At 38.2% G+C, this 15,988-nt stretch overlaps 1 protein-coding gene across 6 annotated transcripts in view; it reads right to left on the reverse strand.

Annotated features, from left to right (window-relative positions):
- The window catches only part of FRMD4A (FERM domain containing 4A), a 416,929-nt gene that overhangs the window by 162,551 nt on the left and 238,390 nt on the right, over positions 1–15,988 (reverse strand). For all 6 annotated transcript variants that reach the window (XM_069106435.1, XM_069106434.1, XM_069106433.1 and 3 more), the window contains exon 5: positions 2,091–2,175. In XM_069106435.1, the coding sequence (XP_068962536.1) occupies positions 2,091–2,175 (85 nt within the window). The remainder of the gene's footprint in view (positions 1–2,090; positions 2,176–15,988) is intronic.

The following is a 15,988-nucleotide window of genomic DNA, read 5'->3' on the forward strand; positions in this document are numbered from 1 at the left end:
ACCTGAGATACTTACTAGCTGTGTAACCCTGAACAAGTCACTTAACCCTATTTGCCTCAGTTTCCTCATCTCTAAAATAAGCTAGAGAAGGAAATGGCAAAACACTCCAATAACATTGCCAAGAAAACCCCAAAAGGAGCTACAAAGAGTCAGATGCAACTGAAAAATGAACAATTGGGCCCTCATAAAAACCTGCATAGTTTTTGGTCTGATGTTCAAATCCCATATAGGTGTGATGTTTTATAAAGAGGGGAGGGAAAAAACCAGTCATTTTTAAAATTGATGCTACCTTTGCTATAGATGCCATGTTTGACTGTTGGCTAGGGTTCTGAGTTCTCTAACTTCCTTCAAATACCATGAAAACAACTGGAAAAGTAAGAGAGTGGCAGATATTGAAATCTTCTCGAGTTGAATTTGTCACTAAGAGAAAGTTCTCAGTTCTCCCTTTCACTCCGATTCCATTGAACCCCAGAAAGTGCAGTATTCATAATGATAACACATTTTTCATGGCCTAATTTTTACAGATATCTCTTAAATAAGAAGTACAACACAATTTCATCATATAAAAGATAAGGAAACTGAGGCTTAGAGGACTGAAGTGACATATACACAGTTATATAAAAGGAAGTGAGAGAACTAGAATTGAACCAAAGTCTTGTAAACATCTATGTTTTTGCAAGACTTTTCAAAAGGGCTACTTTACAGATTATGTAATGAGAAACTGTCTTCCAGGTGTAAAGCCACACATGAGCAGCTTTCCAGAAGAATGCTACTGTGAACAGCTTTCAAGGTCCTGATTACATAGTGTAGTGAACTTTCTACTTATTCAATAACAAATCAGAGCAAAACATTCACAGAGAATCAAGGCACAGCATTCACAATGTTACAACTTATCACAGAAAATCAAAATACAGCATTCACAATGACTTATCTAAAATGGCCACATAGTTTTCACCAAAGTGGTCACAATAGTTTTGAACAAAGAACAATCATCTCAAAGTACAATAGTCAAAGTCTTCCACTCATGGGGCACACTAAGTTATAAATCAGTCACTATTCAGTCATCAGTCACTAGTCACTACTCAATATCCTCTTAAGGGGTAGTAGAAAATACACAGGCCATCCACCCCTTGATTACAAGTAAATCACAATCTTCTCTGTCAGCACACAATATCCAAGTAAATTCTTCTTTCATCTTGACTTGAGGCTGGCTCTCAGTTTCCATGGTTCCTCTTCCATGGTCCCTGCTCCAACTGTCTGTCACCTGGATTCAAAGAAAGGCAGCTCCCTTGTCCAGCTCCTTGTCCAGTTCTTCGTCCAGTTCCCATTCCATGCTAAAGCTTAGTGTCCACTCTATCTTAAGTCCTTCACAATTTCTGCTCCTGGGAATTCAAGGCTCAACCAAGCCACAGACAAAGTTCCTTCATCCTGGTCATGCTTCCTCAGTCTTCTGCAGCTCATTCAAAAAATCAGAATCACTTTATCCAGCCTGGTAGGGGGGCAGGGGCTCCTGGCTTCCTGGGCTCCTGGGCTCCTGTTCAGAAGAAGCTCCACCACCACAAGTTCTCAGGAAATTTTGGCTCAGTTCTAGATTCTTTCTTCTGTAGCTGCTCTGCCACCAGATTCTTATCTAAAGAAATTCTGACTGTCCCTCCCAGGAGCTTTTCCTTATATACATAGCATTAGCTACTTCCTGTTTCAGCCAACCCCTTCCTGTCATGTCAGGAACAGGGGTTCATACCTTCTGTTTCTTTCACACAAGGTTTCATTAGTTACTAAGTGCTAAGTACGTGCTTACTTGCCAATACAAAAAGGGGTCTTCAAATTCAAATTACATTACCATTACACCAATTATCCATAGATCTGTTGCCTGGACACTTATCAAGGAAATCCAAGGAAATTATGTGAGGAAACAAGCCCAGAAGCTACCTTTTTAACATCTCCTATTTTGTTACATAAAGTTCTAACTCACCGAAATGTATATGTCAATACAATAAATCTTCTTATGGAAATCTTGTAAGCCACAGTTTTTAATGATGCCATCAAGTTTCAGAAAGGCAACTCTCTCAGTCTTGACAAAGAACTCTTACCTTATAGATGCAGGATTTTGCATTCAAGAAGAATAGCTCAATGGTGGCATTATCCTTCAGGTATGAAATGCTTTCAATATAGAACCTGAAAGAGAAAACAGTAACTAAGGAGAGGTAGAAGTCACTGGAGCAGAAAAGTCCATTGATACTGTAAACTATTAAGTAAAACATTGAATGAGATCCAGAGTGCATACTTATACAAATGAAGAAAAATGTCTTAATTGGTGGGTATTTCCCTATTCACTCAGTAAATATTTTCTGACTTTTAGGAAGGACACTGCAAAGTTGTAATGTGTCTAAAGGAAAGTAATTAGGACAGTGAGGAGATTTGAACCATGGCATATGAAGAACATTTCAGGGAAATGGAGAAGACTTGGGAAGAGAGGGTGCTGTATTTGAAGGACTGTCATGTGAAAGAATAATTTGCATTAGTTTGTTCAGTTCTAGAAGGCAAAACTAGAAACAGTGGGTGAGGGTTATAGAGAGGTGGATTTCAGCTCAACATTATGATGGCTTGGGGAGCCCCATTTCCTAACAATTTGAGCTGTCCACAAGTAGAACAGGTGCCCCAGGATGTAATGAGTTCTCCAACACTGAAGGTCTTCAAATGCAGCCAGGACAACCATTTGCCAGGGATGTCATAGAAGGAATTACTCAGGATAAGTGGATTTTATGACCCCTGTGGTTCCTTTAAACTATAAGATTCAATGTGTTTATGATACATTTCTTTAGGAAGAAACTATATTGTAGGTTCATACATGGCTACATCTGTCCCTTATGGACTTCCCTGATACCTAAGGTAATGGACTTGCCATTAATTTGTGAGACTATGGTTTCAATGTCATGATTTCTTTCTTGCCTTGCATAAGCAACTTCCAGTATCAATTTATTCTTTTTAAATTTTTTTTCTTTTTTGGAGGGAGGAAAGTAGAGCAATTGGGGTTAAGTGATTTGCTCAAGGTCACATGGCTAGTTTTGTGTTAAGTGTCTGAGGCCACATTTGAACTCAGGTCCTCCGGACTCCAGACCAGTGCTCTATTCACTGTGCCACCTAGCTGCCCCTTAATTTATTCTTTATACTTGAAATCTAAGGTGTCAGACTCCTGGCCTGAACCAGATTAAAATGCAATTGTGAAATGTTTGACAAAATAAGTAAAAATAGAAGATAGAGAATGTTAACTTGTGCTTTTATAAGTCAATAGGTGGTCTGCAGGGATCCATTTAGTGCCATTGCTCCAAATGGGCTGTGTTCAGTTCAATATCTTTTTTCTAATAAGTTGAATAGGGTTGAATGTGGTTCCATGTTTGTGTTGCAAACCACAACTGTATCTCTTCCCAAAGTTGGGGAGAAGGTTGCTATGATTTCTACATATCCAAAGAAAGATAAGTTTCCTTAATTTTGTGGTGCTAATGCATACAGTACCATATAAAATTGAATTTATACACATCTGCCATACAGATGGTCCTTAGAAGTTTATTTTTTCCCAAGATGAAAGCCACTGAAATTATCTAAATTCACAGGAACAAAAATGTATCTTCACACATTGGTTTCAGGGTTTACTTTTTGCTAAAACATTGCCTCTGAAGAAATCTGTGACCACACAGACATGCACAATGTAGCTTTTAATGCCAGAACTTTGACTTTTAAAATGACTTGTGTATTGCAACTATCACTGAATAAATTCTAATATGGTATCGTGTCTGCTAGTGTTTATTTCTTTTAAATCCAAGTGATTACATTTATTTACATTTTCTAAAAATGGTGAAAAAGTAATTGGAAGGGATTACTGAAAATCCAGACCAGTGGAGCCAAAATGGGGGATTAGAGGCAGCAATCCAGCCAAACTTTCCCAACGTTTCCCTCCAAACAACTTTAAAATAATGCTTAATTGAATTTTGAAGCAGAAGAGCCTACACATGGTTGGGGTGAGACATTTTTCCAGCCTACTTAGACAACTTAGAGGGTCAACAAGAGAAGTCTGTGACACCAGGGTGGGGATGGCCCAGAGCACATGCAGCTGTGGGCCTTGAAGGTGACTGGAAGAGCAGTAGAAACAGCTTTGGGAACTCTCTTAGCCCGGAGATGCTAAGGGGATCAGACAACTAGTCAGAAAGAGATTACAGGGGCCCTTTTGTTGACACTGGGTGCAGCATCTTCCACAGAAAGAAGGCACAGGTATGAATAAATTATGTTGGGGATAATCTCAAAAAAAGGTGAGAAAGAGGGATGCACAGGGAGAATGGGGGGAGGAAGAAGTAAAATGGAGAAAATTATCTCACATAAAAGAGTATGCAAGGAAGAGTTTTTACAGTGAAGGGAAAAATGGAGGGGGTGGCAGGCAATGTTTGAACCTCACTGTCATTGGAACTGATTCAAAGAGGAAAGATTATATACAAACTCAGTTGGGTATAGAAATCTATCTTACCCAATAGGAAAATAGGAGAGAAAGGGGATAAGAGAAAAGGTGGGGAGGAGAATGACAAAAAAGGATGGCAGATTAAGGGAAACAATAGTCAGAAGCAAAACAGACTTTTGAGGAGTAAGAGGATAAAAAAGGAGAGAATGATAAACAGAATAAAATAGGATGGAGGGAAATAAACAGTAATCATAACTGTGAATGTAAATGGGATGAGCTCACCCATAAAATGGAAGCAGCAGAATGGATTAGAAATCAGAATCTGGCAATATGTTGTTTACAAGAGACACATTTGAAACAGAAAGACACACATCCAGTGTTAAAATAAGAGATAGAACAGAATGTGTTATGCTTTAGCTGAAGTAAAAAAGGCAGGAGCAGCAATCATGATTTCAGAAAAAACATAAGGAAAAATAGACTTAATTAAAAGAGATAATCAGGAAAACTACATTTTTATAAAGGGTACTATAATAAAGTAATATAAAAATTTTTACAGTAAGTTTCTCTGATAAAGGCCTCATTTCTCAAATATATAGGAAAAAGAGTCAAATTTGTAAAAATAAGAGCCATTTCCAATTAATAAAGTGTCAAAGGATATGAAAAGGAAATTTTCAAAAGAAGAAATCAAAGCTATCTCTAGTCATCTGAAAAGAAGCTTTAAATCACTATTGATTAGAGAAAGAAAAATTAAAAACAACTCTGAGGCGCAACCTTGCATCTATCAGAAATGCCAAATGTTGGAATGGATGAAGGAAAATAGGTATACTAATGAACTGTTGGTGGAACAATTTGGAATTATGCCCAAAGGGTTGCAAAACTATACATATGCTTTGACCTAGCCATACCACTACTTAGGTAGGTCTGTACCCCAAAGAGATAAAAGAAAATGGAAAGAGACCTATGTATACAAAAAATATTTATAGAAACTCTTTTTGGTGGTAGCAAAGAACTAGAAATTGAGGGGATGTCCATCAAGTGGGGAATGGCTGAACACATTGTGGCAGATGATTGTAATGGAATGTTGTTATGATATAAGAAGGAGGGTGGTGTCAGAAAAACATGGGAAGATCTATGTAGATAAAGTAAAATGAGCAGAACTAGGAGACCATTGTATAGAGTAACAACAATATTGTAATGATGATCAACCATGAAAAACTTAACTATTCTGATTAGTACAATGATCCAAGACAATTCCAAAGGACTCATGTTGAAAAATGCCACCCACCTCCAAAGAAAGAAGTGATGGAACTCTGAATACAAATTGAAGTATAGTTTCTCACTTTATTTTTTCTTGCTTTTTTTTTTTGGTGCTATGGCTAATATGGAAGTAGTTTACATGATTCAATATGTATAATATATATCATATTGCTTGCCTTCTTAGTGTGCGTGGGAGAGACTGGGAGGGAAGAGAATTTGGAACTCAAATTTAAAAAAAAAAGAATGACAAAAATAAACATTGAATTTTTTTAAAAAGAAAAATGTGACTATATCCAAGTTAGATATCATTTATGCCACTAATTAAACTGCATATCATTTGTAAATGTCAGAAATTATACCTAGGCCAATTGCATATTAAACTACAGAAAATGTCACATTTGCTATAGAAACTATTTTTTAGGCCATAGACAGGGGACAGGACTTTGTTATTGGCTGGGGCTGAGGGTCTTCTGGGATAGGCACTCATGCTTCCTAAGCAGGGAAGCTGGGATAGGTAGAGGTTAGAAAGTTTCTACTCAAGTACTTTGAGAAGCAGGTAAAAATCTGATTCAAGCTAGGCTTAAAGGATACTGAGGTTGGGTTGGAGTGCTGTGCAGAGTCCAGAAAAATCTGCCTTTACTCAGATATCTGCAGGCATGAATGTGTGTTTATGCCTGGGTCTATCCATAAGCTTCATTTCACAGGCGGAATGAAAGCTAAATGACAGCAAATGCCATATAATGTCTAGTAAAATGTTGGTGTATTCACTGTATGGGATTTGGAAATATTCAAGAAGAAAATAGCTTTAAATTATGAAAAATTTAGATATTCATGTTAGTAAAAACTACCAGATGACTTTGCAAGTGTTATTATTGCTGTTGTTTGTTTTGGTAGAATGATTCAGTTACTTTATTGCTCTAAGTTAATTACTCGTAATACTGGTTTTATGATACCCAAAAGCAAGAAAATATGGTATTTCAGAAATGGAATGCCAAATTATTAATCCCTGTTTTTCTTGTGTTGAATATATATTTAGGGGTTAGGGCAAGGGTGAAAACCAGGAGTTGGTAAGGGCCACTTTGAAATCTTTCCTGTTCAAAAAATGTCACTATAAGCATCCATATTATGAATTTGATTCATTTGGGTTAATCAATCACTGTTTTAAGAATAAAAACATCTCCTGTTCCTTTACATTGGGTTATAGATTTAGAACTAGAAGAGACTTCAAAAATCATCTAATCCTCATTTTGTAGATTAGCAAACACCATCAGGGAAGCTATCTCAGTAGGCAGAGCAAAACTAGGGTTATGATTCAGGTCCTTTGATTCCCAATCCAGTGTTTTCCTAATTACATTAATAAGCCTATCAGTCATTCATGCTTGATTGTGAAAGATTTTAATCACATCATCTTATATTTAGGGTAAATCAACTATGCTGACAAAGTTGGGATTAAGTCCCAAGGTAGCTAGGTAGTCCAATGGATAGAGTGCTAGGTTAGGAATCAGGAAGACATGAGATAAAATCCTGCTTCAGACACTTATTAGCTGTGTCACCTAAGGCAAGTTACTTAACCTCTCTCAGCTTCAGGGTCCTCATTTGTAAAATGAAGATAGTACTATCACCCACCTCACAAGGTTGTAAAAATCAATAGAGATAACCCATGCAAAGAGCTTTACAAACTTAAAAATGCAACATAAATACTAGCTATTATTGCTACTACCATGAAGAATGAGAGAAAATTTTGAGGGGTTGAAGAACAAATGCAGTTCAGTTTTTTTTTAAACAAAATGGAATCTATAGACTATACATCAATGAGCTTTATTGAAATTTAGACTATTTTTGAAGAGATGGTTAGCAAATATTTAGAAAAGGAAGCAGTTATCTTTTCCCCCTAATATTGCTTTGAATAAAATTTCCAATAATTACGAGCATTTTGTTGTCCTTTGTTTTCCCCACCAGCCTCAGCTCATTCTGAGGTTTCCTAATGTAGATTCTTTTTATTCTCTGCAGTATTTGGTCAAACCCTAAACAATAATCATTAATATTTAGATATCACCTCAGATGGAGAATTACAGCAGAATTATCCAGGAATGTGTCCTTGGCTTTGGGTAGTTTAACACTTTTGTCAGTGACTTGTATGAAGGCACTGATTTCACACTTATCGAATTTACAGATAACCCAAAGCTAGGAGGTAAAGCTAACAAGAGACTGCAGAAAAAGAAGACAAAATGATCCTCACAGTTTAGAACAGTGGGACAAAAGCAACTAGATGAAATTCAGTCTGGAAAAATATAATCTTACACTTGGATTCAAAAAATCAATTCGATTAGTGTAAGATGGTGGAGGCACATTGATGTGAAAAAACCATCTGAGGATTTTTATTGACTACAAGCTCATCGCTGTTGTTTAGTCATTTTTCAGGGTGTCAGACTCTTCACAACATCCATTTGGGATTTTCTTGGCAAAGATAATGGAGGGGTTTGTTCATTTTATAGAGAAAGCAACTGATGCAAACAGGGGTAATAGACTGGTCCAGGCTCACACAGCTAGTATGTGTCTGCGGTCAGATTTGAACTCAGGAAGATGAGTCTTCCTCATTCCAGTTCCAGCACTCTATCCACAGAGCCACCAACTGCCCAACTACAAGCTCAGTATGAGTCAAAAGTGTGACATGGTAGCCCAACAAAAATATAATCAAAGTTGCTTTAAGAGAGGAATGTATCCAGAACAACTAGGTATGTAATAGTCCTGCTGGTTTCTCCGCAGATTAGCTCACATCTAGACTACTCAGTTATGTTCTGATTGGCTTATTTTAGGAAGAATCTAGAAAAGGAGAACCAAGGTAGTTGACATATGATATTAGGGTGAGAGAAATGGGGGTGTTTAGCCTGGAGAAGAAAAGATTTAGAGGGCGTATGATAGCTTTTTTCCAAAGTATTTGAAGGAGTCCCATGTGGAAAGGGGCATACTCTGTTTTAATTGAGAGGGCAGAATTAGAAACAAAAGGTGAACGTTATAAAGTGGCAAGTTTATTTTTTTTACATAAGCAAACATTTCTTAAATGAGGAGGTAGCAGTGTGCAATGGAAAGAACAGTGAATCTGCAGACATGGTATCCGGCTTCAAGTGTTAATTACCATATGATCTTAGGCCTCCTAAAACTTTTCTGGGTCTTGTCTCATCTGTAAAATCAGGGGACTAGACGATCTCTAAAGTCCCCTCCAACTCCATTAGGAGAGTTATTCAGATATAAAATTTGCTTTCTTAAGAGGCAGGAGATTCCCTCTCACTGTAAGCCTTCAAGCAAAAGTTAGATGACTCTTGTTGTGTACAATATGGAAGGCACTCTTTCTCAGGTTCAGGTTAGACTAGATGGTCTTTGAGGTTTCTTTCAATTCTGAGTCTCTGATTCTTTTTTTTTAAATCAACTTTATTACTATTATTATTATTATTTTGCCTTTTGGAGGGCAGTTGGGGTTAAGTAACTTGCCCAAGGTTACACGGCTAGGTTTTTTTGTGTGGGTGTTAAGTGTCTGAGGCAGGAACCGAACTCAGGTCCTCCTGACTCCAGGGCCAGCGCTTTACTCACTGCACCACCTAGCCGCCCCTGAGTCTCTGATTCTTTAAAGTCATTGGAGATATCAGGGTCATGATCTAACATGGAGGAATCCAAGAAAAAAAATCATCTTGTACTTGATGAAGCCCTCAAAGTTGTTTTCTGCATCTTTGCTTGTCAAATCAATTGACTGGAAAATCCTAAGTAACAAGACTGTTACACACCGGCTGTCTAACCCTGAAAAATTCACTTAAGTCTGTGCTGCATCTTCCTACCTGTACTGTGTGTCAGAAATGTGCTTACTAACCTCACAAAAGCTCGATTTATAATCCTTAGAGGAGGAAAGAATTTCATGCATCAGGGAGGAGAGTCCTCTGGGGAAGGGGGAGGGAAATATTGATATTATGGGCTGAATCTTCCTCTCAATTGAAGTTTTTTGATTTAATCTTTAAAAAATATTCTTCTTCTTAGCATTAGGTGGCAGTGTTGCACCATTTCCTTGACCTTCCAGCACAAAGCAATGAGGGTACAACTAATTTATAAAGAAAATATCTCTTCCCATAGTAAATCTAAGGAAATGAAATATTCCTGTTGGAATCAGTGCCTCCACCAGATAATTCTGAGGATAGTCCTTTGCCATATGTAGCAAAACGGAATCCCAGGGCTTTCTGAGATAGAAGGTATCGGCTTTATAGGTTAATAGGTTTCTTTGGGATCGATTCACCCAAACTGCCAGCACCAGGGACCCAAATTCATTTGCCTGGAAGAAATCTGCCCTCCCCCTCCCCCCCATAATGTACAGAGGAGTTACATGGGATTCTCTGAACTGTGGGAAAATGATATTTTCTTTTACTTCCAGGAGAATTTGCTAGAAGAAATTGCTAGAGGGGTTTTAACACTATCCAGGTTTAGCAATGGCTTTTGAGGGCATCCAGCTAACTATGACCACAACTGTTTTCCTCTTATCTCTCCTCCTCCTTCTCACACTCGTCACCAGACTTTGTCACTTGCAATTCATTGAGTCTATATTTCAAGGGCTGATTAAATATGCTAATGAAGAGTTTGTTTTGTAATAAGCAGAAATGGTACACTTTGATTGCCTGCTTTGTGGGGAATATTAGGGAGGAAAGGCAGTGGAAGAGAAGGGAAGGGACAGAAAGGGAAAGGAGAAGAAGTGGGAGAAGGAAAGAGAGGGGGGGAGGGAGAAAGAGGAGGAGAGAGGAAGAGAGAAGAGGGAAAGGGAGAGAGAGAAGGGAGAGGGAGGGAAAAAGAGAAAGAGAGAGGAGGAGTGAAATGGAAGGAAGGAGAGAGGCATTGGGAGGAAAGAGAGTGAATGAGAATTATGAGCTCTGGAATAGAAATCTCAGTAAGGTTTTGCAACTGAACGTCTAAACTATTTAAAATTTCAACAGCACAAAATCTTAACTGAAAATATATGGCTAGGGTCAAACTGATATGTAGTAGGTCATAGTAAGTAGCCATACTTTAGGATAGGCACAGTCAGTGTTACTCCTAAGTGACAAAAGAGAGAAAGTGAAATATCAGTCAGGAGAGAAAAACTCCAGTCTTTCACAAAAGTGACTATAAAAGTCCTCTACTTTCAGATAAAGGTTTCCTGTTCTCTTTGTTTTCTTCAATTGTGTACTTCAGGTCACTGTTTGTGAAGAGCTGGATTTAAGGAGATTTCACCTAGTCTCTCTTTATTTTCTTGACAGGCTGGGTACATTGCCAGAGTTACAGTGGCACTGAGCTGGGCTAAACAGCTAAAAGGAGTGGAACCCAAAGCTGCAGGAATCCTCCTGAGCCTGAAATTTGAACTGAAAGACTCCCATGGTTTCCTATTGCTGATTAGACAGATTTAATGTCCATTTTCTTTTAGGCAGCTTTTTAAGCTTGTCTTTAGACTTTGGGCCCATAAATTTCTTGAATGGTACTAGAATTCTGTCAATCAACTCTGCATAACTGTCACTTAGGAGCTGCTGGAGTATTCCTGAAACACAAGTGTCATTTATCTGTCTAATTTGTGTCATAAACTAACTGTTGCATGTTGTTTACTGTGAGTATCTGCACTTTCCATTATTGTGTGTCATGCTATAAACCCTGGGAGGAAGGTGTTCCATCTTCATTCAAAGAATGTTCACTGATCTACCACAGGCACAGTTTTATAAGGAGGGAGATAAGACTGAAGAGAGGAGTGGACAAGGACTCTTCAATTTAAGTTGTGATTTAGACCACATTATTTTTGTAGTTGTGAAGAGACATATTTTATTGTTCTCCATTTTTTTCTATGTATATTTTTTGATATCCTAAATTAGAGTCTGAACTCCCTTGATATATGGATAGGGACTTTTTCTTACCTTCCTTTCTTCCTTCTTTCCTTCATCCTTCCCTCTCTCCTTTCCTTCCTTCCTCCCTCTCTCCCTTCCTTCCATCCTTCCTTCCTTCATGCCTCTTCCTTCCTTCCTTCCTTCCTTCCTTCCTTCCTTCCTTCCTTCCTTCCTCCCTCCCTCCTTCCCTCCCTCCTTCCCTCCTTCCCTCCCTCCCTTCCTTCCTTCCTTCCTTCCTTCCTTCCTTCCTTCCTTCCTCTCTTCTTCTTTCTTGTTATAGTACCTCCCAATGAGAGGCAGTATGTCACAGTGGATAGGGAGTTGGATTCAGAATTGGGAAGACTCAGGTTTAAGTCCTGTCTGTGATAAAGCCTGGTTACATCACTCTGAGCCAGTCACCTAACCTCACAGTGTCCCAGGCACTCTATAAGGCTGTAAATTGTAAAACAGTTTCACATTTGCACTGGTAGAGGGAGTTTCCATACCAGATATTTTTAACATCAATTAAATCAAAGGTCCATCCAGTATAAAAAAAAAAGTCTCTTAGGAGCACCTAGATTTATAGCATGAGGGGACTTCAGAGTTTACCTAGTCTGAACTACTTATTTTACAGATGAAGAAATTTAGAGAGATTAAGTGACTTGCCCAAGGTCACACAGGCAGTAAGTAGAAAATTTAGGAATTTAATTCACATTCATTCTACGATATGAAATCCAACAATTTTACCCCTACACCATGTGACACAGGATAAGGACTTAAGTAAGTCTTATTATTCAATGAAAATACTGGTCCAACTAAAAATATCTTAAAGGGAAATTATGTGATAAAGTAAAAAGAACATGGGATTATTTCAGATTTGGGCTTTTGTCTCTACTATTAACTAGTTATGTGTCCACAGGCAAATCTTTAAGTGTCTCTGGGCCTCAGTTTCCTCATTTTCCAAATGGTAACAATGCTTACCTAACCTCTATCAATGGATGACTGCAAAAGTCAAAAGAGATAATATAAAAGATGCTTTGAGGATTAGACAGCCCTCCTCACAATTATTAATTACTTACTAGACAGTTCTGCCCGGGATTGAACTCAGCATCAAATAAAGATGGATACTTGAATGCTATTTGATGGGGGTGCTGGATATCAAGGCACTTATCAATGGGAAAGGCTGAGAAGGTCAGAAAGAGTGTAGAGGAAAGCTAACAGCAAAAGCCAAAAGGTGGTTGTTGGATTTGTTTTTAACCTACAGAGAGGGGAAAAGATAAAGATCTGTGCTTCCCTTCCCAGAGGCTCACTAGCCATTCCTTAAATTGTTAATATAGTCTGCCATAATATTATTCTGCCTCCTTCTGGGTTTTGTGAATTTATGTATGAATGCAAAGTAATACTAATGAGAAGGAAGAGAAGCATGGAATTTGCAAATAAGTAAGGCATTGGGTGACCTCTTACCCAGCCTCTTGCTTGTTAACATATCTCTAAGGCAGCATCGCCCACTCCATTTATCCCAGCCTTTCTATCCTATGTGGTTTGTCTCGTTTTTGCAAAAGAGTAAGGACATGGTATGGTATTGGGAGAAGATGTCCAAATATTGTTCCTAGTTGGCAGACAAAATAATCAAATTTGTGTGCCAGACGCCCAGATGGAACAGGTTTTGTAGATAATCTGTACTACCTTTAGAAAATTCTTGCTTCTTCCATTCCATTTAGGATTCAGTATTTGTAGCTATAGAATGAGGGGGTTGGATTAGATGAGTCAAAATCTCTTCCAGATTCAAATCTATGATCCTAGGATGTTCTCAAATAATATAAAGAAGAATATTCAATATTCATGGTCTCCATGGGGCCATTGTTGACCTGTCGGTGCTATCTTCAAAAGTAAACAATGATCTCTTCCTGATCTAGCAGCCTTTTCACAGTCCTTATTCTTCTTGATTTCTGTGCAACATTTGACACTGTGGGTCACCTCTTTGGGGACACTTTCTTCTCTGTGGGCTTTGGTGACACTGTTCTGTCCTGGCTGCCATCTCTGTCTGACTGTTCCTTCTCAATTTCTTTTGCAGGTTCTTTATTCATGTCATACTCACTAACCATGGATGTGCTTCTCAGACTCTCTCTTGGTCCCTCTTCTCATTTGGCTCTATACTGTTCACTGGTGATCTCTTCAGCTCCTAGGATTTCACTTATGCCTCTGCAGATGATTCCCTGAGCTATATGTCCAGCCCTAGTGTCTCTGTTGAGTTAAGCCATTTATTACCAACTATGTTTTAGACATTTTGAAATAGGTGTACTGTAAGCATCTCAAGTTCAACATTTCCAAAACAGAACTCACTCTTTTTTTCCCCCAAACATCTCTTTAAACTTTGTTATTTCTATGAAAGGCATGGCAAGCCTCCAAATAATCCAAGTTCACAAATTCATTGCCAGCACTGACTCCTCATTCTCATTCACTCAACAAATGTAATTTATTGTCAGATCTTGGGGTTTTACCTTTCTAACACCTATCGTGTACATTTCCTTTCCTCATACAGTCAATACCTTAGGTTAGCCCTTCCATTTCTGTCACTCTTGCCTGGGCTATAGCTTGCTTGTCTTCAAAGTAGCATTCTAAATTGTCTTCATTGGAGAAGGAAATGGCAGATGACTCTAGTACCTTTGCCAAGAAAACCCCACATGTGGTCACAGAGTTGGACATGACTGAAAATGGCTCCACAACAACAAAATTTTTTCTTCGTGCCACATTCCTTTCTCCTTTTGAATACATCCTTCACTCAGATGCTAAAATCATTTAAAATAATAACAACAAAAACAACAACAATAAAAGCTAGTATTTATATAGTGCATATATACCAGGTACTGTGCTTTACAATTATTATCTCGTTTGGTCTTTACAACAACCCTACAAAGTAGATGCTCTATTATACCTATTTTATAGTTGAGGAAATGAGGCAAAAGGAAGTTAAGTGCCTTGCCCAAGGTCACACAGCTAGGAATTATCTGAGGCTGGATTTGAATTCAGGTCTTCCTGACTCCAGACCCAGTGCTCTATCCATTGTGCCACCTTGCTATTTTTTTTCCTAACGTACAGGTGTAATCATCTCCCTATATTGTTTCAGTGTAAGTCTGAGCATGTCATCTCTCTTCTCCAGTGACTATTACCGCTAGCATCAGATAAGAACTTTACATTTAAAGCTTTTCCTTCCTATCTCTCTAGTCTTTTTATTTTCAACCCATCTCTTCCCCTTTCCCCCTGACCTCCCAACTCTTTACAATCCAGCTACACTGGTCTACTTGCCCTTCCTTGAACTCAGTATGCCAGCTCCTAATGTTCTGCCCCCCTCAGCTCTTCCTACTCACCTCTGTCTTCTAATATCCCAATTTTTTTACCTCAAATTTCACCTTCTCAGATTGTCACCTGCCCCCCTAAATACTGATGCCTTCCCCCTTCAGATTACCTTCTATTGACTCTGGATATAGCTTATGTATAACTAGTGAATTACATGTTCATACCTTGTTAGAATGTAAGTTTTGTAAAGGCAGGGATTGTTTCTGATTGTTTTCTTTGTATGACTTCTTCATATGCTCAATGTTTCATGTAGTACCTGGCTCATAGTAAGCTCTCGTGGCAATAAGTTGTCTATACTGAGAAACCCCAAGTTTCTTGTTTGTACTTGAGTCAAAAAATATAAAATGGAGCTCTTTTCCTAATGATCCAGCATCCTTGGGTTAGTAAGTGAATATTTTCTATATTTTATGTGCCCTTCAGTTTCTTATAACATATATCTTCCCCTGGTTAAGGTTCTGGGTTCTTCCCTTCTAGTGAGGTTCTCTATTTTTAAAGGGACTCACTTTTTTACATCTGGAGGATGAACCTTAGCCCTTTCCACTTAAAATTTGCCTTGGTGGTTTCTTGATCCTCATTTTCAAATCACAGATACACATTTTCTAAATGAGGTTTAAGGCTACAAGGGGAGAATATCAGGGTCAGAGCTTGAATTAAAGCTTCAAGGTCTTAATTCCTTGACCTGAAGCTTACTTTCCTCAGCCACTCTACATAAGAAGCAGGGCTTGTGATAAGCTCTTATGGGTCACTTTCCATTAATGGATCTCATGTCTCTTTTGAAGTAATAATTACCATAAGGACTTTGGGGGAACACTTCTGTATTCTTACCAATAATCTGAGGCATTGGGCCTTTCCAAAGTAATCAATTAGCATTAATTATGTGCTTGCTACTTGCCAGGCCCTGTGCTAGTTATTGGGGATAGAAATTTTAAAAACCAGATCAGTCACTGTCTTCAAGGAAATGTTATTCTGTAGGGGAAAAAGCCATGTACTTATATATATGTGTATATATATGTGTGTGTGTATATATATATATGTGTGTGTGTGTGTATATATATATATATATATA

Source organism: Petaurus breviceps, unplaced genomic scaffold, assembly GCF_028583685.1.
Source record: "Petaurus breviceps papuanus isolate PSGF00001 unplaced genomic scaffold, PetGlider_PUasm1.0 79, whole genome shotgun sequence".
Lineage (NCBI taxonomy): Eukaryota > Metazoa > Chordata > Mammalia > Diprotodontia > Petauridae > Petaurus > Petaurus breviceps.